Raw genomic sequence first — 24,555 nt, forward strand, 5'->3', positions numbered from 1 at the left:
TCTGTAAAAAGTCTTTCCTGAGGCTGCTTCCAGGGAGGCAGACACAGGGCAGGACAACAGGGGGCCAGTGGAGTCCATGAAGTCGGGACTCAGGATGACGCCAGGGAAGGGGTCAGTAGGGTCTGGAGACAATGACCTGGAGCTGAATCCTCTGAGCAGAGTCCATTCCTGCTCCGTCAGCCGCTGCCTCCAGTGACACAGGAGCCGCTCCAGGGTGCGAACAGACCTCAGGCTCAGGTGAGTGGCCAGAGTCTCGGCGTTGCTCAAATCAGGTCCAGTTCTCTCCAGCAGCTGCTCCAGTGTGAGGACCCCCCTGAGGTGAAACGGTCACGCAACGCAGGCTGCACCCAGCCAGGATAAGCCAGGGGCTCCTTTAAGAGCCAGTGCAGTGAGATGTTCCCCTGCCTCTGCTTCCTCAGCATGTTCCACACAGAGAGCAGGCCACGGTAGAAAGGAGGGAGGGAGTCTGGTCGGTGGTCAGAGAGAAACAGAGAAAAGCCCAGTCCCCATGCCCTCTGCAGGATGGACACAGCCAAAGGTCTCCACTGCAGCTCCTCTGGACCTGTTAGGAGCCTCTGGAGAAACTGCAACCTGAAAGCAGCTCCCCGACTGGCCAGATGGATGAGTCCCTGTCCACCCTGCTCCTTTGGGAGGTGGAGCACCGCTTGTGGAACCCAGTGCAGTTTGTCCCAAAAGAAATCCACGAGGATTTTTTGTATTGCAGACAGGAGAGAGGGAGGTGGGTCCACACACATAAACTTGTGCCACAGGGCAGAGGAGACCAGGTTATTGATCACAAGCACCCTCCCCCGGTAGGACATCTTGGGTAGAAGCCACCTCCACCTGTTCAGACGGCCTTGGACATTCTCCACTGTCTGATCCCAGTTTTTCTTAAGACTGCCAGAGCCCAGGAAAACCCCCCAGATATTTAAACCCCCCAGTGCTCCAAACTAAACTACCTGGCAATGTGACACCCTGCAGCCCTCCCCAACCAAAATGGCCTCACTTTTACTTATATTAACCCCTGGCACTGGAAATCTGGCCAAACTGCTGAACTATGTGACCCACACAGTCAATGTCCCTCTGTGAGCTCACAAACAACATTACATCGTCAGCATAGGCGGAGACCTTAAAGGGGAACGGACACCCGGGGATCTGCGCCCCCTGCAGGTCTGACCTGAGTCGATGTAGGAGCGGCTCAATGGCCAGAGTGTATAACATCCCAGATAAGGAGCAGCCCTGTCTGATGCCCCTCTCCACACTGAAAGGAGCACCTAGACCCCCGTTAATCTTCAGTACACTCATGATGTCACTGTACAGTGTCCGGATGTAAGCGATGAAACCAGGGCTGAACCCAAAAGCGGCCATGGTCCGCCAAAGGTACTGGTGTTCAACCCGGTCAAACGCCTTTTCCTGGTCTACTGAAATCAGACCCAGGTTGATGCCCAATGAGCTGGAGACCTCCAAAACATCCCTAATTAGTGTGATGTTATCACTAATGAGCCTGCCAGGTACACAGTAGGTCTGGTCCATGTGGACTATGGAAGCCATTGCTTCCCGGAGCCGGGATGCCAGAACTTTGGACAGGATTTTATAGTCCGTGCAGAGCAGCGACAGCGGCCTCCAGTTTTTCAACAGTTGCAGGTCCCCCCTCTTTGGCAGTAGGGAGAGCACTGCCCTGCGACAGCTCAGAGGCAGGCGGCCACCCCGCAGACTGTCCCTAATGACCTCCAACAGATCCTCTCCCAGTACGTCCCAAAAGGCCTTGTAAAAATCTGCTGAAAGACCGTCTATTCCGGGAGCTCTGCCTGTTTTCAGGCTCCCGACAGCAGTTGTCAGCTCAGCCATGGTCACAGGAGCCTCCAACTTCTGATTCTGCTCTGCGCTGACCTGAGGCAGACCGTCCTCAAACCGCCTCCCCACATCAGCGCTATGATGCAGTTCAGATGTAAACAGTTTTTTATAAAAATCGGAGGCATGACTCCTGATCTCTGAGGAGTCTGTGATTAGGCTGCCCCTGTCAGAGCGCAGCGAATGAATGACTTTCCTCTGACCATTCTTCTTCTCCAAACTAAAGAAGAACTGAGATGGAACATCCATCTGGGAGAGGTCCATATGTCGAGACCGGACCAGAGCCCCCTGTGCAGAGGTCCCTAGCAGGCTGGCCAAAGCTGACTTTTTTGTTTTGAGGGACTGTAAACACCCCCGTTCTCCTGTAGACTCTGCTAAAGACTGCAGTTCTACTACCTGAATCTCCAGCTCCTTCACACGCCGTGCCCTGTCCCCTGTGACACCATGAGTGTACTGCTAACACAGCTGTTTGATCTGGGCTTTACCAAAGTCCCACCACTGCTGCAGGCTGGCAAACTGTGCTTTACAGCTCCTGTACGACTCCCAAAACAATCTAAAAGCAGATTTAAAAGATTTATCGTGTAGCAACGAGGTGTTAAAATGCCAGTACGCACTACGAACACGGACATTTGAAATATGTACATTACACACTGCAAGATTATGGTCCGAAATGCCCACAGGACTAATGTGAGCTGACGTACAGGCAGACAACTGGTGTCTGAGACAGTACACACGGTCCAGGCGAGCTAGTGTCAGTCTATCGTCCTTACAGTGTGACCATGTGTACTGCTTGTCACATGGATGCAGAGTCCTCCACACATCCTCCAGGCCGTGTGTCTCTATGAGCCTCTGCAGCCTGAGGGAGGAGGCAGGGTGGGGCTCACGATGGTTCCGGTCCAGTTGCGGCTCTGTAGTACAGTTCCAGTCTCCAGCCACAAACAGGAAGTCCCCAGTGTCCTTACAGCTCCTAATGCACTCACACAGAGTGTCCATCACAGTCAGTCTTTGTGCTCCTGTGCATGGCATGTACACACACAGGAAGAAAACTACAATGTTCTCAAAAAGAGCACGCACCTGCAGCACACGCCCTGCCACCACCTCCTCTGTCTCCACGGTAACGGGCAGAAAACTCCTGGAGAAGAGCAGCCCCACCCCTGCACTGCAGTTGGAGCCATGACTGAGAAAAACCTGTCCACTCCACTCCCTGCTCCACTCAGCCTCTAGCTCAGGAGTGCTATGGGTCTCTTGCAGCAGTACCACGTCCAGCCTCTTCATCTGTATAAGCTGGAAGAGGGCTGCACGCTTAGCTCTGTCTCTGGCTCCATTAAGGTTTAATGTTCCCACTTTAAAATCACACATGATTAGAATTAAAGAGAGCGCACAATAGAAAACATAATATACACTGGCATTCAGACTGGATAGAAAATACATCATTATGACTCTTGACTAGCCACTTGGGCCTTAACTTTAATGAGCAGTTTCCTCAAGCGATATACTTCCTGGTCTGTGAGCACCTCCTCTTCAGGTGTGGCTGGGCAGCGTGTGAGGGGGCGGGCTGACTCTGTAAACAGCTTCAGGTTTGGGAAGAAACGTTCCACTTTCACACTCCTCACTCCTTTGGTCTCCTGTAAGAACTTTTTGATATCAGCAGCTGAATAGTGCTCAGTTCCTGCACTGTTTAGATCCATCTGGGAGCGGCTTAACACTTTGGAGCTGCGTGTTACCTTTGAGGGCTTCTCACTATTCTGAGAACTGTCAACATTTTTCCTTTTTTGAGGATAAACAAATAAGTCCTCCTCATCTGACATGTCCTCCTCTAAATAGTCACTGTCCTCCTCCCCTGCACTGTCCGTGGGCTCTGCGCTCTGGCTCTGCGTCGCAGAGGTTAGAACGGCACTCACCTGCTGCCCGCTAGGCAAAACACTGTCCTCAGTTTGCGAGTCATTAGAAGGAGACGGAGCCACGCCAGAGTTTACGGGAAGGGGGGGGCCCATAGCGGGAGATGCGGGATCCGTAGCGGGAGTTGCGGGGCCCGCAGGAGGAACCGCTGGCTCGGACACGGGCTCCGCGGGGAGGTTCGTGTCCTGTGCAGCGCCAGGAGCAGCTAGCTCCGTGTCTGCGTCACCCATTGGCTCAGCCGCGGACTCAGCATTGGTATCAGTGGGAGCTGGTACTGGAGCCACGGTGCCTGCGACCCCAACTGATCCTCTGCTCTCAAAGAGACTGTTCACACATTTAACACTTATACAACCCACGAATGTGACAGATGCCCTCCCATCCGTGTATATACCCATGTGTGCCCTTACTTCCACCTATCTCTCAGTATCAGATGCCCTTCCATCTTCTTATATCCCAAATATCATTTAGGTAAATGGGTCACATCAGAAAAAACACACACTTGCCTGAGAGCAACTTCGAGCAAATGCATTGAATATTCATAAATATCTTGTATGTGTACATAACTTATGTCAAAAAGCAACACAATCTTCAAATGATATTACTTCTCTATAGAACGATTTCACCAAAAATGTATTGTGATTAAAAATCCAAAAGTTTCTCAAAAACAAATTAGATGTACTTGTGGCCACACCGGCTTGTTAACCTGTTACCACCCACCTCATTTTGGTGTGTGCACAATAGCACTACATACCCAAATGCCATAGCTTATTAAAAGAAAACCTTAGAACCCACATGCTTGTGTGAGGCACCATTTTAAAGCTTAGGCCTTCTAGTTTCTGTAGATATGTACATGAAGACTGTGAGCTGCCTAACCTACAGTACGGTCAATTAAAATTGAAAATTGTTTTTTTTTTTTTTTTTGCTTCAAAAAAATATAATATATATATAGAAAAAAATAAAGGCCTTAGCTTGGGCATACTTCATGCTAGGCATTTGTGACTCACTACACTCATTGTTCAAGTTGTTGGCAACAACTGTGTAGAATTTCAGATCTCTAGGACAAAGGGTTTTGATGCTGTGAGCCTTTGTGTATACAAAATGACAATTCGGCACAAGATTGCCAAATTTGTGTCAAAATAATAATATAATAATAATAATAATTGTTATTATTATAATACTAATTCTTCTGAGCTTTAGGCATGTTTTCTCAAGAAAAAAAAAACTAAAAGTAGCCAAAATTGTCCTCCAAGTGAAAGATCTGCCTTCTATGGCACCGCCCGCACTGCTCCCTGTCTCCCTCTCTCCTTACGCTTATAAACACAGGGTCCGTTTCCAATACTATCTGAATGTCCCACCCACCGTTTGAAAGGTCTGGTGATAGGCTAAAACAATATGTCAATCACTTTCTGGACGATCCAATGACTGAAGAGATTTCCCGTAAACAAACTGATGACGCGTGCGTAAAGCCAGGAAGTACGTGAGTGCGTTAGCTTCTTCAGCGGCTTGTCCCAGCTAAACCCCGGCACCGACAACAGCGGGGAGGGTCTCATTTTGAAGCTAAGAGTGTGTAGAAAACAAGCGTACCCAACAGTGCTAGCAAACCTGCTAGAAACGCAGTGGAGGGAGGGAGAGAAGAGAACCTTTTTTTCATATCATTGTATCCATCGATTCATACGGACGAGGGTTTTTTGGATTATTTCCCCACATGGAATTATTTTATGGAAAAAACAACTTGATATTCTTTTTCTGTGGATTATTACGGACTTATTGAGTACAACTTTTCATGGATTGAACGCGTTTTGGACCGACAGAACCGGCTCAAATGTAAGAAACGCGTATTTTATTCTTTGATTATGATGTGAATTTTTAAGTTATAGTGTTTTGGGCTCGTTGTATGGCATAAAATGAATGATATGGTTGTTTTATTGAGAAATTAAGCTTTCAAACGATGTATGGCATGCCAGTAGTGAAAACAATAATGAAGGTGAAAATACAGAGTGAAATTTTTTGGGGGAAAATCGCCCGCCGGCGGGCGGGTGGATGGTAATTAAACCCTGATCCTGTCAGATCTCAGGAGCTCAGCAGGGCCGGGCCTGGGGAGGATTTGGATGGGAGACCGCTGGGAAAATCAAGAACCACAGGTTCTTAAGGTCACAACGACAGTTTTTGCGACTGGCTGAGGACCAAGCACTTGACACATGTAACCAGGGTTAAATCCAATCCTGTTATGTCAAGATCCAACCCAGCTTTTCCCCTATGCCACATGACATGTCACCACCCATTGCACCAATTATCCAATCATAATCTAGTAGACGGACTATAAAATGGTCCCTGACTTTTCACTCCTCAGTTGTGTGGGAAAGAAGCCAGGGGACAGAGCTCTGAGGGTCAGTACATCTGAACTTTTCCAATTTATATTCTCATGTTTCACCTTTTTAACCAGTGGCAGGGCATCAGGGCCTGCAAGGCCTTCTCTGCTGGCCTAAAAAAATATCTGAATCACAGACTGATGTTAATTATATTATTATTAAATAATTCCAAATGTTCTGTCTGCTTCCTTTCAGAGCTTTTCTGATTGTTGTGCTGCTTCCACACATGTATTTTTATATTAAAGCATTTGACCAATCACATTTCAGCCGTCACTTGTTGCTTGGCAGAGTCAAAGTCAAAGCAGTGTGCCTGACGCCTTCACAATCCGTTCTGCAGGCCCTCGAACTCAAAATACATGTCCATAAAACAGTTGCATCAACCAATCAGATTTTGAATTGGTATTGTCAGGGCCTTCTAACAGCGTACGACATCACAGGATTCAGACCTGCTGATTGGACAGTCAGAGAGCGGAGCAGCCGAAGCAGCAAACTGCAGCTGCAGCAGAACCAGGACTAAACATGGATCTATTAAAATAACTGGATACAGTATTGCTGCTTGTACCTGCCTCGAGTTGACATAGTGACACTCACTGGAACTACTTCTCTCAAGGGCTGAGAGATTTTTCTCATAGAGACAATGTAATCACAAACTGCTCGTGTTCGTCTGACAGGGACCTAAAACTTTCCAAAATGTCAGATTTTGTGGCGATTTTTACCTATTTTTAGATCATACATTTTTTCTCAGCTCAAAATCCTTCAGTTGTCTTAAAAAATGCTTTATAATGCTTCACTTGGTCAAAGCAATCATGTGATACAAGAGCCGGCACTCCATGTGTGCGTTCACATGCATTCGCGTGTGCCCGCGGGAGAAAAGAGCACTACTGCGCATGCTCGATTGGCCCACAGTACCTAGTCGTACTAGGCTAATCTGGGACCATGCACCATTGAACTCAGCCCTTTGACTTGAATGGGTGGCCATTTTGGAACCTGGGGGCTTGGGACTAAACCAGGACTACACCAGGTATAAACTAGTTCTAAATCAGGACTACACCTGGACTAATCTTGGACTTGAGCGAGAGTGAGAGAGAGTGTCCGCAAAGCGTGATCGTGTGACAGCTGCTCTAAGCACCATGCGGCGCGGAGTGTTGTGCGGCCTTGTGCGGAGCCAAGCCCCATGCGGCGTGGAGCACCGGCCCCGGCACGGACCTTTCGTCTGCGGTCACTTGACAGTCTACGCAGGCGCACCTTTGGGCCAGTCCCAACAAACAGTCCTGGTTTAGTTCCGGTTTAGTCCTGGTTTAGCACCCCAGCGCAGACTGGTCAATTGCATTTCACTTTTCAGGACATTTATTTGATTTAGTGTTTGTTTGATTTGATTTTTAGTTGCTGCAGCTTTTGTATATATTGGGTTATTTCACTTATTTTTGTACAATACACATGATTCATTTTTCAACCATTCTGTTGTCCTCATTTACTGCCCCTGCCCTCCTGTAGTCCTACCTAGAGTCTTCTCATCATCAATCTTAGCTAATTACACTACATGGTTATTACATAGTTAGTTATTACATAGTAATAAGTAAACACTTGTTACACACACATTGCCTCGTGTGAAAATGGTGTGTGAGTGATGGTGGTGCTCAGAGGGGGTGATGGCGCAGATTGGCAGCCTGGCTTCCATCAGTCTGCCTCAGGGCAGCTGTGGTGGTGCTACCAGAAATATAAAGAGCAGAGCAGCCTAACATCAACTTTGACTTACATAAGCATCAGGCTTATTCTGTTTTTGACAATAACCTAATCTGATATCTAACCTATAATTCCTGACCCCTACAATGGTGCAACTCAGGATTTATCATTACAACTTTACAGCCAAAACAAACGCACAGTAGGCCACGCACAAAGTAAAGTTGACACGGTTTTCTCCAGATCGAGGGCGCTTCGAGAGGCTCTGGGCTCCTGGCGGGAAGGACCGTAACCTGAACCTCTTCTGACTCGGAGGAGCGCTGCTGAGCCCCGGTCCCAAACACACAAACACACAAACACGCAAACACACAAACACACAAACACACAAACACGCAAACACACAAACACGCAAACACGCAGACACACAGACACAAGCTGCGTGAGAAGGGAGGAAAAGAGGAATTTTACTGCCATCTACTGGTCAATCCCGGTACTGCTGTTTCACTTCTGGATGATTTGGTTTCTTCAGTTTCTCCAGAGAGCAGGATTGAGGAAGTTTTGATGACATAAAAATAACCTAATTGTATCTTTTATTCATAGGCCTACATTTCTTTAAAATGTCTACACATTTGTTGTTTGAATATTTAGTTGATGGACCACAGCAGAAAACACACACTTCTGTCCTTTTGCCCCAGAGCAACAATTAATTAATCAATCACCGCATTTATATAGCGCCTTTCAAGATACCCAAAGAGCTTTACAGATCATTATTCATTCACTCCACGATGTGGTGGTGGTAAGGTACTACTGTAGCCAAACTGGTGGAAGTGAGGCTGCCAATCTGCGCCACCGGCCCCTCCGACCACCATCATCACTCTCTCACCCACCACTTTCATACTAGGCAATGTAGGTGAAGTGTCTTGCCTAAGGATACAACAACAGTTTTTTTTTTTTTGCCACTGCCCCCTTATTCATAATTTATTATTTATAATTTATTAATATATATTTACTCTTTGTTATTATATTTATTGTGATGTGTGAGCTCCTGTGTCCAAATAATTTCCCTTGTGGATCCATAAACTTTGCCTAAGTCTAAAAAAAGCAATAGGAAGTTGTATCTTTTATTTATATGCCTACATTTCTTTAAAATGTCTGCACATATATTTTTATATTTTTAAATGCATCTTGATTATTGTAACAATTTCAACAATGTTTCATTCATGGAATATAACATTAAGTTTGCAAGAGAATTTAAAAACAAAACAGTATGCCATGTTTTAGGCTCATTATATATAAAGTTAGTAAGAACACGTAACTATTTCTACATGCATGATAAAATTGTGAATTTTAAACAGTAATAAAGGATTATGTAATATTTGATGGTAATGTATTCATCCATGTATGCAAATTATTTATCAAAGCAAACATCAAAGCTGCCCTAGACAGAGGACTAACTCTCCAGAATGTGAAACTGAGAAAAATGACTTCAAAGTTTCTGTTTTGTCCAGACAAAAGTATAATAGGCAGGGCTCCCAAAATTTGACAACTTGTTGCTATAATCAAGAAATATTTATATGTGAAAAATATTGAGCACAAAATTGACCTTTGACCCTTATTTGTCAGTTCCTGTTCTCTGCCTTTGTATCATGAGCCAAAAATAAGGAGTTGTGCAAAGACAAAAGGCAGAAACTGACATGATCATGATTTGGTTGATTTTGCCGAGACTTCCATCCATTATAAGAACATCTCACCAAGGTTCAGTCATCATGTGTTTGTTTGAAATGATCTAGAAGAGCTTTGGATTTCCTGTTTAGTGCTGATCAGGTGAAACAGTTTGACACAAGTAACTTTGCAGTATAGTGTGTACAGTATGAATAAATACACCAAGTACTTTCACACTGAAGATCATTTAAGTGTAATTGAATACAAAGGTTTATTTATTAACTATGTTAAGACCCTGTGTCATGGCCACAACAAAAACAAGGAGGTGAGAGGCTGGATTTGAAAATAAAATATAGTTTTATGAACTAAATCACAAACAAAACATACACTGTTTCTGTCTTTGGCCTTTGCACGACTCCTTATTTTTGGCTCATGATACAAAAGCGGAGAACAGGAACTAACGAAAAAGGGTCAAATATGCAAGATCATTTGTTCCATTAGACTTTGAATTTTAAATACGGCTTTTTATGATTTTTATTAAAATCTGAATTTTAGTTGCTGAAATTGAAGGGGACTTTTTCAATATGTTTAAAATTCAAAATGAAAATTTCACCTTTTAAATATTCAGCACATATATTTTCAAGCCCTCAAATTCAGCAGTCAAAATTCAGAGCGTAAAATTCACAGGGAAAGATTTCTCAACAAAGATCCAAGATGCCAAGGTAGAAGCAATCGATCCTGTGTGAGCGAGGAGGATAGAGGCTGTTTCCTAATGGCCGCTCTCATCTGTGGGCGGGGTTTACACTTAACAAATCAAAGAGATGAGGTTTGGATGAGGCTAGTTCTGACCAATCAGATCACTTACTGCACCATTTCATGCTTGTGACAAAATTAGATCGGATAACTTTGGATCGATTGCTTGTGCCTTGGCATCTTGGATGTTTGCTGCGAATTTCACACTCTGAATTTTGAATTGGTTTGAAAATACTTGTGCTGAATATTTTAAAAAGTGATTTTTTGTTTCAGAATAAAACAATTAAAAGCGGCCTTCTGCCTTTGTAGGGCAGCATGTATCTTCCATAGAAATATAATAAAATCTATATAAACTATAATAAAACTATAACAAATATGAAATAAAAGTTGCTATTATTATAGATCTATGGGATCCTCACACATCTAGGAACCTTTGTTATGAAATTCCGTTCCGCCCGGGCCGTTGAGCGCGCTGCACAGTGACACGGCCGCTTTGGGCACGCCATTGTAGACACTAGTTACTGCCGCTGTCATTCTCCGCCCTGTCGCCTGCGCTGGTTTGGTGTTTCATTCATTATTCCAGTGAAAGTTCCATAGTGTAAAGCCTCGTTTCACAATGGCTGACTCCTCCTGGGCGCAGGCCGTGGACGCGCAGGAACGCGAAGCTTCCGAATCGGTAACTGAGCGGCTAACCAACGCTAGCCCGGTCCAGTTCTGCTCTGTTTTTAATCAGTCCTCACGCCTTCCGCTTTTAGCACCCTGGAGGTGTTGTTGTTAGCCTCGCATGCTCTTTACTGAAGTGTACGCGGACGCATTTCTCTGGGTTCGCGTGTTTTGTCTGTGTTTCTGTTTCGTGTTGGTGGAATCGAAAGCGATGCGTGCTCAGAGCGTGACTAGCTTTAGCCCGTAGCCAAAATGATGCTTAGTGACTCACAAACGTAATCCTGCCCAGCCCTGAGCTTCTTAAAAGGTTTCCATCCTCGTTACTTTCAATTGTGACGCTTGCTGTATTCCTCCTGAGACCTGGTCCATTCATGTGTGTCCTTTATAGTGGACATTGAGTTGACCAGTCTACTACGGTTGGTCCAAAAATATATATATATTTTTTTAAGATTCTCTTGATTAGAACCGTGCATTTGGTTCCGTATCTGGTCAAAGTATTTTGGTCACCATTTTATGCAGATTAATTAGTAGGCATAAAACATGTGAATAATTTGTCATTTTATTCTGCAAACACAAACTGAAACTTGCATAAAAATGACTTATAAAGTCCATAAAAAGTGACTTAGAAAATCCAGCTCCACTGTGGCTTTGTCGGCATCACAAAAAATGTGTCTGTGCAGCAGCCTGCAGTAGAAACCGTTTCTGAACTTCATTCTTTGTTCAGCTACAGTTAAAATCTTGAATTGGCTTCACATCCTTTCAGCAACATCTTTGACACTTTCCTGGAATGCAGAGTTTTGTCACCTTCTGAAAGTCTGCTTCATCAGCCCAGTCTGCTGAGGAACTGTTCAAAATGTTTTTTGGCAGATCAACAACTTTGAAGAAACTCATTTTGTTTGTGGTGACAAAATTCCTGATCTGCTTCTCTTCATAATCTGCTTAATTAAGGGTGTCACGTCGCTTTGGTGGAACCTCTGAATCTTCCTTTTCTGTAATATTGTGAAGCATCAGCTTCTTCTGTTCTTCTGTCACACTGGAGTGGAAGAATACCAGAACAAACATTTCTTCACTGAAGTACCAAATATGTTACCCATAGCTGTTCGGGTGTTTTCTTCACAACTGAATGTTCACACTGTGAAGTTTCTTAAGGAAAACCAAATCTGCAGGTGGTTCAGAACTTCATGCAGAAACTTCATGCAACTTGAGCAACCTCTAAAACATCCAAACATGCTTTTACTGAAAGAGGACTGACTGTAGTCTGTAGACATTTGAAGTAATAAGTCCCAAACTAATTATTGACCATTTAAAATGGTGATACCATATTCAGTGTGTAGTGTAGTAGTAGTAGTTTATTTGGTCATCACCATAAAACGGAACATAGACTACAACCCCATGGATCATGACCGAAAGGGTTTAGACTGAAGTAAAAAGTACTTCTAATGCCAAACCCTATTAAACAATGACAGAATTCCAAGAAAGAAAAGCAGGTTATGAACTAACAAAGGTGACATACACAGCTGCTAAAATCATAGGTGTTCCCATGTCTCAAGTCTGCGATGCCATATTTATATTTTGATAATTGATTACTAATTAAGAAAATACAACAGTTGTTCATCAAATATGTTTTGTATTTTCTAGATTAACAGTCTCCAAATCAAAGATAAACCAGAAGAGAATGGTGAGTTTGGATAACATTTAATTTGGCATTATTGTTAGTGATGTGAATTTTCACTTTGGTTTGTTTATTTCTAATGTAGGCGCAGCTTCAAAAACAGAAGGAGAAGCGAATAACAAGACAGAGGATGAGGACAAAGGTGAGGGATTTGAACTGTCCCTATACAGTGCATTCCTATTATTCTTTATGATCTCATTGGTCTGATGCATTTTCTGTATTTCTGTGTGTGTTTTCCCAGAGGACAAAGCCGCACAGTCTTACCTGAACAAACTAATCCGGAGCAGTTTGGTCAACAACAAAAATGAAGTGGAAGTTTTACAGAAAGATCCAAATTCACCTTTATATTCCGTCAAATCTTTTGAGGAGCTCAGACTGTAAGTGAATATATTTTATATGTATTATCATATATCATTATGTTTATTCAGCTGGTGATTTAGTGAGTAAATATTCAAAAACTGGCCTCAAGTTCTCGGGACACAAGTTAAGGAGAAGATATTACACAAAATAGACTTTTTGGCACTTTCTACCATGTGTTTACACGTGCATTGGACAAAAAAGGAGTACATTTCTGGTGAGTAAAATTTTTTGGGAAGCTATAGTTCCAAAACCTAGTGTTAGGCCAATGTTGTGGAGTGTAAATAAAGTGTTTTTTATTATTGAGGTGTTAGAATCTGTATTGAGAATTTGAATCGTATCTGTTCCTTAGTATTGATATCACGCTTAGTGTCAGCGTTTAGGCAAGGTAGTGCAGCTGACGACCATAGTTTTGCGAGGATTCACGTGGTACTGAGGGATGGCCTCCTTAACTTGTGCTGCTAAGTGCTGCGGGAAACACTGGAGCTTGAAATGTTAGTATTGTGACACAAATTACAATTTCCTGTCACATTTTGACATTTGTTACTACCTGAATTGTCTTTTTAATGTTATATTTCCATATAACTTGCATATTTGATCACAAAACTGTGACTAGTTGTGTAATTAATAATTTAAGGAATCACAAAGCCTTTTTTATGTAGTTGTTTCTTACACATTTCTGTTTGTTTGTAGTAAACCACAGCTGTTACAAGGAGTGTATGGGATGGGTTTCAACAGACCGTCTAAAATCCAGGAGACTGCATTACCCATGATGCTCGCTGAGCCGTGAGTACCCCCCCCTTCTCCATCTAGGCCTCAGTGTCAAAAGTCAAGACTATTAGCAAAGTAGAGACAAAATGTATGGATATTCAAGTACAAATAAATCAGCAGGAACCACCTACATTTGAGAATACAATCAAATTGAAATGTGTCAACATGGACAACTAAAAATGAAGTCTATAATTTATATTCAGCGTGCTATACCTGAGACTGGTTGTTATCTCTGGCCCAAAGTTCTTCCCCACTTCCCTTCTGCATTCAGAGCATCCTAATTATTCAAGACACTGAGTTTATAAGCGCTTTTCACAACTTTCACAGAGCAGAGCGGAGTTTTGCCGTCACAGTAAAGATAACAAGTAGCATGCTTGGTTTGCACTTCTTGGTTTGTGAGCGATAAAACCACTTTATAATAATTTGATGCAGAGAGTACACAGTAGCTTTCATTTGACCATAAGAGCTCTTTTTTACAATATATCTGTACTTAGGCAAGACACATTCTCCTATATTATTTATAGAGAGACAGAGGAGCTCATTCTCCAACAGGCTCTTACACCAGTGCTCAAACAGTGAGAGATACAGGACTACATTCATACTATAATACTCCCTACAACTGTACAGCAACTCACCCTTATGGAACAGATAATACTCCCTACAGCTGTACAGCAACTCACCCTTATGGAACAGATAATACTCCCTACAGCTGTACAGCAACTCACCCTTATGGAACAGCTAACTCTGTCCTATCAATCATCATATCATCTTTGCACTGTCTTCCTTTGACCTCTTGTATATAGCTGAAATATATTTGTATTACTTATTTTCTATTTTGTTTTGACATATACAATTATGTTTTATTTGACTCCTGTCTCTTGCTCTTTTTTGCTACTAATTTAGAATTTATTATTACATTTACATTTTTTACTCTTTATTTTAATTATATTATATTGTGATGTGTGAGCTCCTGTGTCCAAATCATTTCCCTTGTTTATCAATACAGTTTGTTATTTTTACAGTTTAAAATACAGCTTTTAGCATTAGCATTTCAGACAAGACTGAAATCTGAACCATCAAACTAAAGAGTTTCAATGTATTTGAGAACATGTTTGTAGAGGTCTGAGCTACAGGGTTAGCAGCTTTTATATACAACAATAAACAGATCATATATTGTTTGTAGAGAGGATGTTGTTCCTTGAATAACTAGTACTGCAAACCTAGGACTGAATATTTAACAAAGCAATTCCTTTGTGTTGGTGCAGTCCACAGAATCTAATCGCACAGTCACAGTCTGGAACAGGCAAAACTGCTGCTTTTGTTCTGGCCATGCTCAGTCACGTGGACCCCAACAACAAGTGGCCTCAGGTTTGTACTACTTCTTTCTTTTACTACTACACCTACTAAACTTAAAGTGCATATGATAGGTTAGACTACATTGCACTAAAATATAGCTAAGAGAATTTTATTGAACATTTACCTATTTGACAGTTTTGATGAAGTTCATAATTTTAGTTCTTAGTTATTAGGCCTGTCATGATAATTACAATCAACTGATCATTCAAAACATGATGGAATAATAATTTTTAGGGTCAGTATTTATCATGGGGACATTTTTCTTTATCGTGAGAGGTCTGCTGATTGGACATGGGCAGTAGATATACACTGAGTGTTTGTTGTGTATAAATTGTCTGTGCAAACTGGCTGGAATTTTGCGATTACAGAGGTGAATTGGCGATCTTCTGTAGTTTTCAGTTTTGTTTTTTTTCTTTCCCCCAACTTCTCTCCACAAACTGTCACTTCACTGACTCTCTGATATGAAACTCTGATAAATACTGACCACAGTTACTTTCCCACCAAACCATATGTCTCAGGCAAGGCTGTAATAGCAAAAATGTATCCATGTGCTTTGTTCAAAACACTCAGTCAAATTCTCTGTTCTTGTGTTTAGTGCTTGTGTGTGTCACCTACGTATGAGCTGGCTCTGCAGACGGGGAAGGTCATTGAGCAGATGGGCAAACACTATCCTGAGGTGCAACTGGTCTACGCCATCAGAGGAAACAAGTGTGAGTTTATAAGAGTCTTAAAGTCATCTCAGCAAGAGACAAATGCTAGAATGATGATGAGGTTAGAGCTGTCAGGAAACTGCTCAGGCGGAGCAGATGAAAGGGTCAGATGGAACAGAGGACACAGAGAAAAAGGTCATATGGAGCAGAGGACACAGAGAAAAAGGTCAGATGGAGCAGAGGACACAGAGAAAAAGGTCAGATGGAGCAGAGGATGCAGAGGAGAGGGTCAGATGGAGCAGAGGACGCAGAGGAGAAGGTTAGATGGAGCATCATTGGAGGATCATTGTATTGTGTCTTGTCAGTGCCGAGGGGAGTGAAGCTGCAGGAGCAGATCGTGATCGGGACCCCGGGAACGATGCTCGACTGGTGCGCCAAGTTCAAGTTCATCGACCCCAAAAAGATCCGTGTTTTTGTGCTGGACGAGGCCGACGTGATGATCGCCACACAAGGACATCAAGACCAGAGCATACGCATACAGAGGTACAAGAGGAATGTGTTAATATTCGGCTCACATCTCCACCAACATGACTCTTATTTATCCTGGAGGAGGGTCCTCTCCTGCTTGTTTCCATGGAAATGTTGTTTCTATAATTGTTGTTAGCTATACTATTCCACAGTATGGTGTAAAACTTTTCTGTGTCCATGGATAATGTTCAAAAGTATGGTTTTAAGCTTCTATTTCCAGAGAAGGTTTCAGTGGTGGTCATCTGAACACTGGACACATCTGGAATCAAAACTTCTCCCCTAGTGGCTGAACTTGGTTAACTCAGAGTAGGATCATTCCTAGTACCTCATGCCATGCCATCATATTGAAAACGGCTTCTGGATGGAGCCTGAAATTATGTGCAAAATCAGTGTCCAGATGGCCACTGGTGAAACCCTCTCTACATTGTAATGTCCCCCTCTCCTCTGGCGCTCCTTCAGGATGCTGCCTAAGAACTGTCAGATGCTCCTGTTCTCTGCCACGTTCGAGGAGACGGTGTGGAACTTTGCTCAGAGGATTGTCCCAGAGCCAAACATCATCAAACTGAAGAGAGAGGAGGAGACGCTGGACACCATTAAACAGTACTACGTCCTGTGTAACTCTAAAGAGGAGAAGTTTGAGGCACTCTGCAACATCTACGGAGCCATCACCATCGCTCAGGCCATGATTTTCTGCCACGTGAGTAACAGCACTGTTCACATCACACTTCCAGAGGAGGGAGTCTCGATGCTCATCACTTCACTATATGTGATGCATAATTCGATTTTTTTCAGAGCTAAAAAGTTCAAAGTGAGAAATTCAATGCCATCTTAGTTATAACAGATATTATACTATAAACAGTTCTTCTTTTAAGACCAGTTATTTTATTTTTGTAGCTTTATTGGTTTTTGTTTCATTCATAATTCTTTCATTTCAGACGAGGAAAACCGCCGGGTGGCTGGCAGGGGAGCTGTCTAGAGAGGGTCACCAGGTGGCGCTGCTGAGTGGAGAGATGCAAGTGGAGCAGAGAGCGGCGGTGATCGACAGATTCAGAGAGGGAAAAGAGAAAGTGCTCGTCACGACCAACGTTTGTGCCAGAGGTACAGGAAAGGGATTTGTAGGGAGGGCATCTGGCAGATAGGGATATAGGAGGCTGGGAGGGGATCTGATACATTTTGTTCTCTTCTACAGGTATTGATGTGGAGCAGGTGTCCGTGGTGATAAACTTTGACCTCCCAGTGGATAAGGATGGTAACCCTGACAACGAGACATACCTGCACCGGATTGGTCGCACAGGTCGCTTCGGCAAGCGCGGCCTGGCCATCAACATGGTGGACAGCAAGATGAGCATGAACATCCTCAACCGCATCCAGGAGCATTTTAGTGAGTAGCACCACACACTTTTAGTACGCCCTGTCATTACCTGATTTGTGTCAGTCATGCTAGTTGTAGATTAAATATTTTAATTGAATAAGCCCCACCTTAATAAAAATAGATAAGAGTTCACTGCTAACAAACCTGAGCAAGCAGATCAGTCCAAAGAAACTCAAGTGACTCTAGTGTAGTATTTCATGTGTTTGGGGACTACAGCAGTGTCTTCAGTATGTCACAATTACACACATTTAAATTTTGCTTCCATTTGCACATATAAAGTTCCATTTGACTGAAATTTGAATCAGTTGTGAAAATTGTCTACATCTACTAATTGCTTAATCACATTTTGCCCAATAGCGCCCCCTGCGGAATGAAAATACATTTTGTATGGGGAGTTAAAATGTATTTTTTTTAGAAATTTTACACAAAATTGCTTTTGGTTCTCACAGTCAAAGCAGTCACTGAAAACCATGTTGTATTTTTAACCGTGTTGCCATGATGATGTTATTCTAAAGGGAGTGATTCCAAAATGTTCCATTAACATTAAAATAATTACGATTACTATCATGGAATAATGTAACATTTTGGACTTGCCAGTCCAATCAAGAAAGGTCAGTGGGATCCATGGTGTATATTTGATGGTGTTGCTAAGGTGATGCACAAAAGCTGCCATGATATCTTATTTTAAAAAAACAAAAAAACACTGGGAATTTTCTCTTCAGCTCATCCCCATCAAAAAGGTCTAGGATGTTGAATTTTGCATGGTGTTGCCGTGGAGATTATAATCCCCACAACAAGCCATAATAACACAGAGATAAATTCTTAGGAAGTGGCAGATTGGCCTGTGAGGGCTGTTCGATACCACTTTCGGCTTTAATTATATTTATTTGCGCCAAACGTTACTAACTTTGTCCCGTCTTCACAGATAAGAAAATCGAGAGGTTGAACACGGACGACTTGGACGAGATTGAGAAAATCGCCAGCTAAAGGGGCGGCCGCGTCCTATCTTAAAGGGACGGTCCCCTCCTCATGGCTCTCCATGGACTCACTGTTTTAAGCTTTTACTTTTTTAGATTCTGGAGAGAAAAAAAAAAAAATCAGTTTACACATACTCATGTTTCTGTCTCTGAAACATACCCCATTTCACTATTTGTGTGATTTAATAAAGTCTAGTTTTATTTTTTATTATTATTTTGTGGTGCTACTTTGGAATTATTTTTCCTAAGTTTGGGAATCAGGAACATTACACAATGCCAAGAGATCTTATTATGATTATAATGTGCCACAACATTTTTAAACTAAAAACCATACAAAAAGACTATCTTGGTCGAATCATGCCGGTTGTGCTGGATCGATTGCACAAAAGCTCCAGTGAAGTTGGGTATGCTTCTGTCTGGGCCTGGCCACACTTCATGTACATGGGTATTTTTATAAACCGCTTATTTTACCATCTGTTTGGGCATCTTGTGAATATGTAAACCTTTTTATGACAAGTTTGGAAAGTAAAGATGCTCTAAAGTAAGTGATTGCGTTCTAGTTTTTTACAAGGAAAGTAGCATTTAAAGGAACTGTATGTAGCCTGCACACTTGTTTTAAAGATACTATGATACTATGGACTGAGCCTGTGTTGCCAGAGCCTTAACCTGCAGATACACATCCAGGGCCTCAAGTGAAACTCAGAACCTCTAGAATTCCCTCCCTGAGCTGCAAAGGCTGCACTAGCACTGACTCAGGATTGGTGCAGGTGCTGGCCTTAGGGAGAGACTATTGAGATCAGAAAGAGACATTTTAGGTTTAAACACTGGATTTCAGCTTTGAAACTGGCAACTCAAATGAAAGAGTCATGTGAGGCTCTTTCTGCTCTCTGATTGGATAAACATGTTTTGTGATCCAAAACACCAAATTATAACTAACAACTTGTCTAATATTTTGTAATTCAGAATAAATCAGCATTATAATTCTTATTAATTAAAGCTATATTTATTTTGAACATGTTTGTGTTAATAACGTTTGAATCAAAATCATGCATACAGTTCCTTTTACACAAGGTAAAAATCTGTGGCTGAGGTTCAGATATTTTGAATGGACTGCCAAATTAACCACACAAGCGTAAGAAACAGCCCCTAAAAACTCATGTATTTTGATATAGGAAATGTATACTTGAATTTGCATATCTCCAAAACAATTGTGACACAATCCATTTTTAGATGTATCTCCTACCTCAACTGCACACAGCTTAAACTTGTTAGTTTGAATTTCTTAATCTTAAATGTCCATGTATGTGTGACCAGGCCCTACATAATGTTATTGATGGTGATGTTTGAGTTGGAAGGGTCTATGCAAAACTATTCTTACACTATTGAAATGGGACAATGTTCGGTTTAAACTCAACTTCAGGAAACTATAAAGTTAAATAATCTGTCATGTTTCTTCACTGGTGTAGTGCCTCAAGTAAGCATAGAATCACCAAACATCATTTTAAAAATGGACAATTTTCAAATTCACAACCAAAATTCAGGAAATGTTGGGACACTTTTAAAAATGTTATTAAAGATGCAGGTTTTCAATGTGCAAATCTATCCATCATTCCTGTATCAGAGTGTGTATCATCGGCCTCATGGCTTGGGGCAGCACTGGAGGTGGGGTGGGTTTGAGAGGGCACTAGCCTCCCTTAGAATGGCCTATGCACCCCCATAGCTCCCTCAGACATTTTACCTAATTTTCAAAGAACATTTATTCTCGACTAGAAATGTTCAGATGGCAACCACAGAGTTAAAAATGAGACTACTATAAACCTACAATTCCATATTAGGTTTTATCAATCACGACAGAGGCCAGCTACAGTTAAACTTGTTTAAAACAGCAAAGCAAACATGTTAACATATTAAGTGAGTACCCCCCATTGAACACTCTGGCACTCCCTTAGCTCCTCCAACCAAAAGTGTCTGGCAGCGCCCCTGCTCATAGCTCTTCTGCTCTCTAGACCCTGGGTTCTGTCCTCAGCCAATCAGAAAACATTTTACAGCAGTACAAAATGCCCCAGTAGGGATATGCCAATCCACCTTTTTCAGCTTTGATACTTTGACCCTAGTAGTACCAGGGTAGGTGAGGGGGGTGTTATTTAAAAATGTGAATATTTTGTGGTTAATTCCAAAGATTGAAATCTGAACTGTTAAACTAAGTCTAGAATCTCATGTATTTCAAAACATGTTTGTAGAGGTCTACACAGGATTAAGCAGCTTTTACACAAAAAAGACCCCATGGAGACACAGGGAGGGCATCTGACACACAGGGACATTTTGTTCTCTCATAGGACCTCATATTATCTTAAAAATAGCAGCACACCAAATCGTAAAACTCCCATCATTCATTATATGTGACTTTGTCCCAGCCTTTTCTGACTCGTTTTGGTTGCATTTTTTGACAGATTTGCTTCACATTTGTCATGTGTTTGAATCAGGGTTGGGCTCAGCTGCTGTTCTGTGCTCTTCAAGATTGTGATCTCAAATCTCAATGCCTCAAGTGCATTATTCACTAATTTTGTTGACAATTATTTGAAAATTATTTGGGCTTAAAGTGCCTATGACAGGAACTGACTATTGTCTAATTTCTACTTAAGTTGGTGGGAGAAGTTGGAGACATAATGTTGGATGTATAAATCATAGTTTTACATCAATCAAGAAGCAATTTGTGAGGAAAAGTTGAAAATATATTAAAATGACAGGAATAGAGAGTTCTCTTTTACAGGGTTCCATATGGTTGACGTCACACTGGGAGAATTTCACAATTTGTACACAAAAACATTTTTTTCTTATACTTTAAACATTATTTCAACAAAATAAAGGTGTTTTTTAAAATTTTTTTATCTGTCATATATTCATTTTTGTACAATAGAGGAGTCCTGGCCCAGTGTACCACATGGTTGCTAGGTAACAGTTCTGGAATTCCCTAGTGTGATGGCATGATTTCCAACCAGGAAGTAAAATTTTAAACCTAAAAAAAAAAAGACCAAACTGGAGAAAACATTAGAAACGTTTTAGTAAAATGTTATAATGATCTTAACTGTGTTTTTAGTCAAACGAATAGTCTAACCTACCATAGGCACTTTAATATTCTGAGGAAAACTTGACATTTTTGATTACTATGAGTACTATATAATGATAATATATAATGATAATGATTGCATTTTGAGCATCTGTAGATGTGTGAAACCAAATGTTGATTCTGGACCTGTGGCTCGAATGGATTTCAAAACAAAATGTTGTTCTTCAAATATTGGTGAGAAAAGTGTGTCTGAATCAGACACTTGTGAAAAGTAGAAAAAGAGTTTGGATTGTTACAAACACAGCACTGTAAAAGCACTGTGAACAGTTTGAGCAGAGGTGGTTTTCTCTATGACTTTGCCTCAGGTTTTGACTTCAAGATCCAGTACATCTCTTTAGACAGAGGGATCACTCTGCTCACCACTCGGTTTATTTCACTGAGTGATACAAGTGAAACCGAGGAGCTCACAGAGGTGATAAGAGTAGCAAGTGTAGAAAATGTTACTCAATTAAGAGTAATGTGGTCCAAGAAATTACTCAAGTAACTTAAAGAGAAACTGTCAAGACAAAAGTTAATGTAATTGGAAGAACACAACATTAAGTAAGTCACAAAATCTGGAGTTTTCACAGGACAGACACAAAAATGAGAAACACAAATGTTCAAATTGTTAACATAAAGCTTTTGTCACTTTAGACTTACAGTGTACTGTTACTTCACTAAAATATTACTCAAGTAGGAATAAAAAGTATGCTGCTAGAAAGTACTGTGAAAAGTACAGCTCATTGGTCACCAATCACTTTGAATAAATGACATTTCTTTCCTCTCAGATGAACAGGGTTTAGTGCTTCACTCATTAATTTTTCAAAAATGTGCTAAAACTGAAACAAAGTGATCGAGAAAGCCTCACAGTACAGGTGGAACGTTGTAAATAACATTATTTTGACCAATGCTCTGGACTCTTTTCATTGGTCAGTTCTTCATTCGTCAAAAGGCTGGCGTTTGTTCCAGGTCTGGACTTTATGGACTAAATTCTCACAGTGAGAAAAACCAAACAGCCAAATTGAGTGCGAGTGTGCTCCTAAAACACTGGCTCTGTGAATATGTTTGGATTTATAAGAAATGCTGAATGCGGTTTATTATTTAGACACTTGGATGTAGACATTAACCGTGAGAGTGTGCACATTTTCCTTTAGTCCTGAGTCATATGGTGCAAGAGCAGGGGTCACCAGGAGAGGGTGTGATAAAGGCATATCTGCAATGCACGGTTCAAAATCTCTATTAGGTCAAGTTAAATGGATAGGATTTGTATTTGAAGTACTTAAGGACCATGTGACTGCAGAATAAATATGAGCTAAATTTGAGGCATGAATTACCAGCAAAATGTAATTATTGTATTATTACCTACAATAGAATGTTATACAGTACAGCATTAGTAAAAAAAAAAAAACATGCATTCTGAGAGTGTATGCAGGCTCGCCTCTCCACAGAACTGAACTGCACCTTGGCCTGGTGGTGCCACCTGCTTGTGTCCTCGGTGATGATCCTTCCACCAGAGAAAGTTGTGCAGGTCAATTTTCTCCCAGACCCAATACTGATACTTTGCAGCTGATGTCTGTGAGGGTGTGGTGCTAACTGTAGGCACTGCTCTCTCTGTTAGTGGAAAATAAGAGGTGAGCCAAGTCTCACACATAAAATGATACAAGTTGGTCATTCTTTTTGATTTGATATTTTTTCAAACAATCTAACAACTTGGCTGTTTACTGGTGTATGCATTGTGTCACCATGGTAACTGCTGAGCATTCTGCCATAGACATACATACCATATACATGCTGCTTGATGTCACTGGCAAAGTATCAATCGAACCTAAAGTTATTTTTCTGTGCGTATGTGTAATTTTATACCATTGCACTAAATGTTTCAGGGATTATTCATATACTAGGTGTTCATAGAATTGCACCCATAGTTTCATCAGATGTTAATTTAAATGTTACAAAGTAAAGATCAAAAGTTGTACATATGCACTTGAATGTGGGCATATTTCACACAGCGACTTGTTGCTTATGCACAAACCAAATGGCCCTATCTTGCAATGGTAATTCTCTATTCTTAGACTAGCGGTGCCTCAAATCCTGGTGACTCCTGTCTTTGTGCTTTTCACTTGTACCTGGATCCTCCTCCTTCACCTGTGGCTGATTTCTGACCCTATCCCGGCTCGTATATCTCTCCATAGACCTGGTGTAGGCCTAATGCAGTCTGTGAGGGTTCAGATGTGTGTGGTGTAAGAAACATGTACTCACAATGTTCAATTAAAATGGAAAAAAGTTAAATCTATTCATGTGTTTTGTGAACCTAATTTACCAAAAGTTTGGACACTACCTCTTTATCTTTTTTTATTTTCTTAATACTTACGTTCTACAATTTAGATACATAAGGATGACTCAGATATATGAAGCAAGATCTTATGGAGTTGTGTAGCAAAAAAAAAAAAAAAAAGGCCAATCCCTTGGTCTGCTCTCAATCAGCTTCATGTGGTGTCACGGTTTGGAAATATCAAACTTGATTTTGATACTAAAGAATTTATACAAAACTCTATACCGATTCCGATACCCCAATGAAGATTTTTTTTAAAGATGCTTCTTTTAAGTAATAGAATGTCATTTTCTGTGCAAAATAATAGTGCTTTCTTTATGTTATCAGGTGGTCTTATATTTATTCTGATAAAGCTCAAAATTGCACTAAAAATGATCAGGAAAGGTCCAGTCCTGTTAATGTGATTTTTTTGCAGTATCGATAACTGCTCAAATGACTATCCAGTATCTCAGTGAGTTTATTTTTTGTTTATTACATTCCACATGTGTCATTAATAGTTTTGATGTCTTCAGTGAGACTCTAAATGTAAATAATCATGGAAATAAACAAGAAATATT

At 41.4% G+C, this 24,555-nt stretch overlaps 1 protein-coding gene across 1 annotated transcript; it reads left to right on the plus strand.

Annotated features, from left to right (window-relative positions):
* Window positions 1-10,678: 10,678 nt before the first annotated feature.
* ddx19b (DEAD-box helicase 19b) lies at window positions 10,679-23,077 on the plus strand. The gene is made up of 12 exons (XM_020930907.2): window positions 10,679-10,890; window positions 12,516-12,555; window positions 12,635-12,691; window positions 12,791-12,926; window positions 13,600-13,692; window positions 14,943-15,045; window positions 15,629-15,743; window positions 16,049-16,226; window positions 16,671-16,908; window positions 17,147-17,309; window positions 17,401-17,592; window positions 18,509-23,077. The coding sequence occupies exons 1-12, from the start codon at window positions 10,831-10,833 to the stop codon at window positions 18,568-18,570; spliced, it is 1,437 nt and encodes a 478-aa protein (XP_020786566.1). The 5' UTR covers window positions 10,679-10,830; the 3' UTR covers window positions 18,571-23,077.
* Window positions 23,078-24,555: the final 1,478 nt, after the last annotated feature.

The sequence above is a fragment of the Boleophthalmus pectinirostris genome, unplaced genomic scaffold (genome assembly GCF_026225935.1).
Source record: "Boleophthalmus pectinirostris isolate CB_2022bp ecotype Guang Dong unplaced genomic scaffold, ASM2622593v1 HiC_scaffold_3, whole genome shotgun sequence".
Taxonomy (NCBI): Eukaryota; Metazoa; Chordata; class Actinopteri; order Gobiiformes; family Gobiidae; genus Boleophthalmus; species Boleophthalmus pectinirostris.

Excerpts from the sequence above, each read along its gene's own strand:
- ddx19b (XM_020930907.2), top strand. The coding sequence starts at position 10,831 with ATGGCTGACTCCTCCTGGGCGCAGGCCGTGGACGCGCAGGAACGCGAA. Across the intron at positions 12,692-12,790 it reads GACAGAGGATGAGGACAAAG|AGGACAAAGCCGCACAGTCT; the intron begins GTGAGGGATTTG and ends GTGTTTTCCCAG. Across the intron at positions 16,227-16,670 it reads CAGAGCATACGCATACAGAG|GATGCTGCCTAAGAACTGTC; the intron begins GTACAAGAGGAA and ends GCGCTCCTTCAG.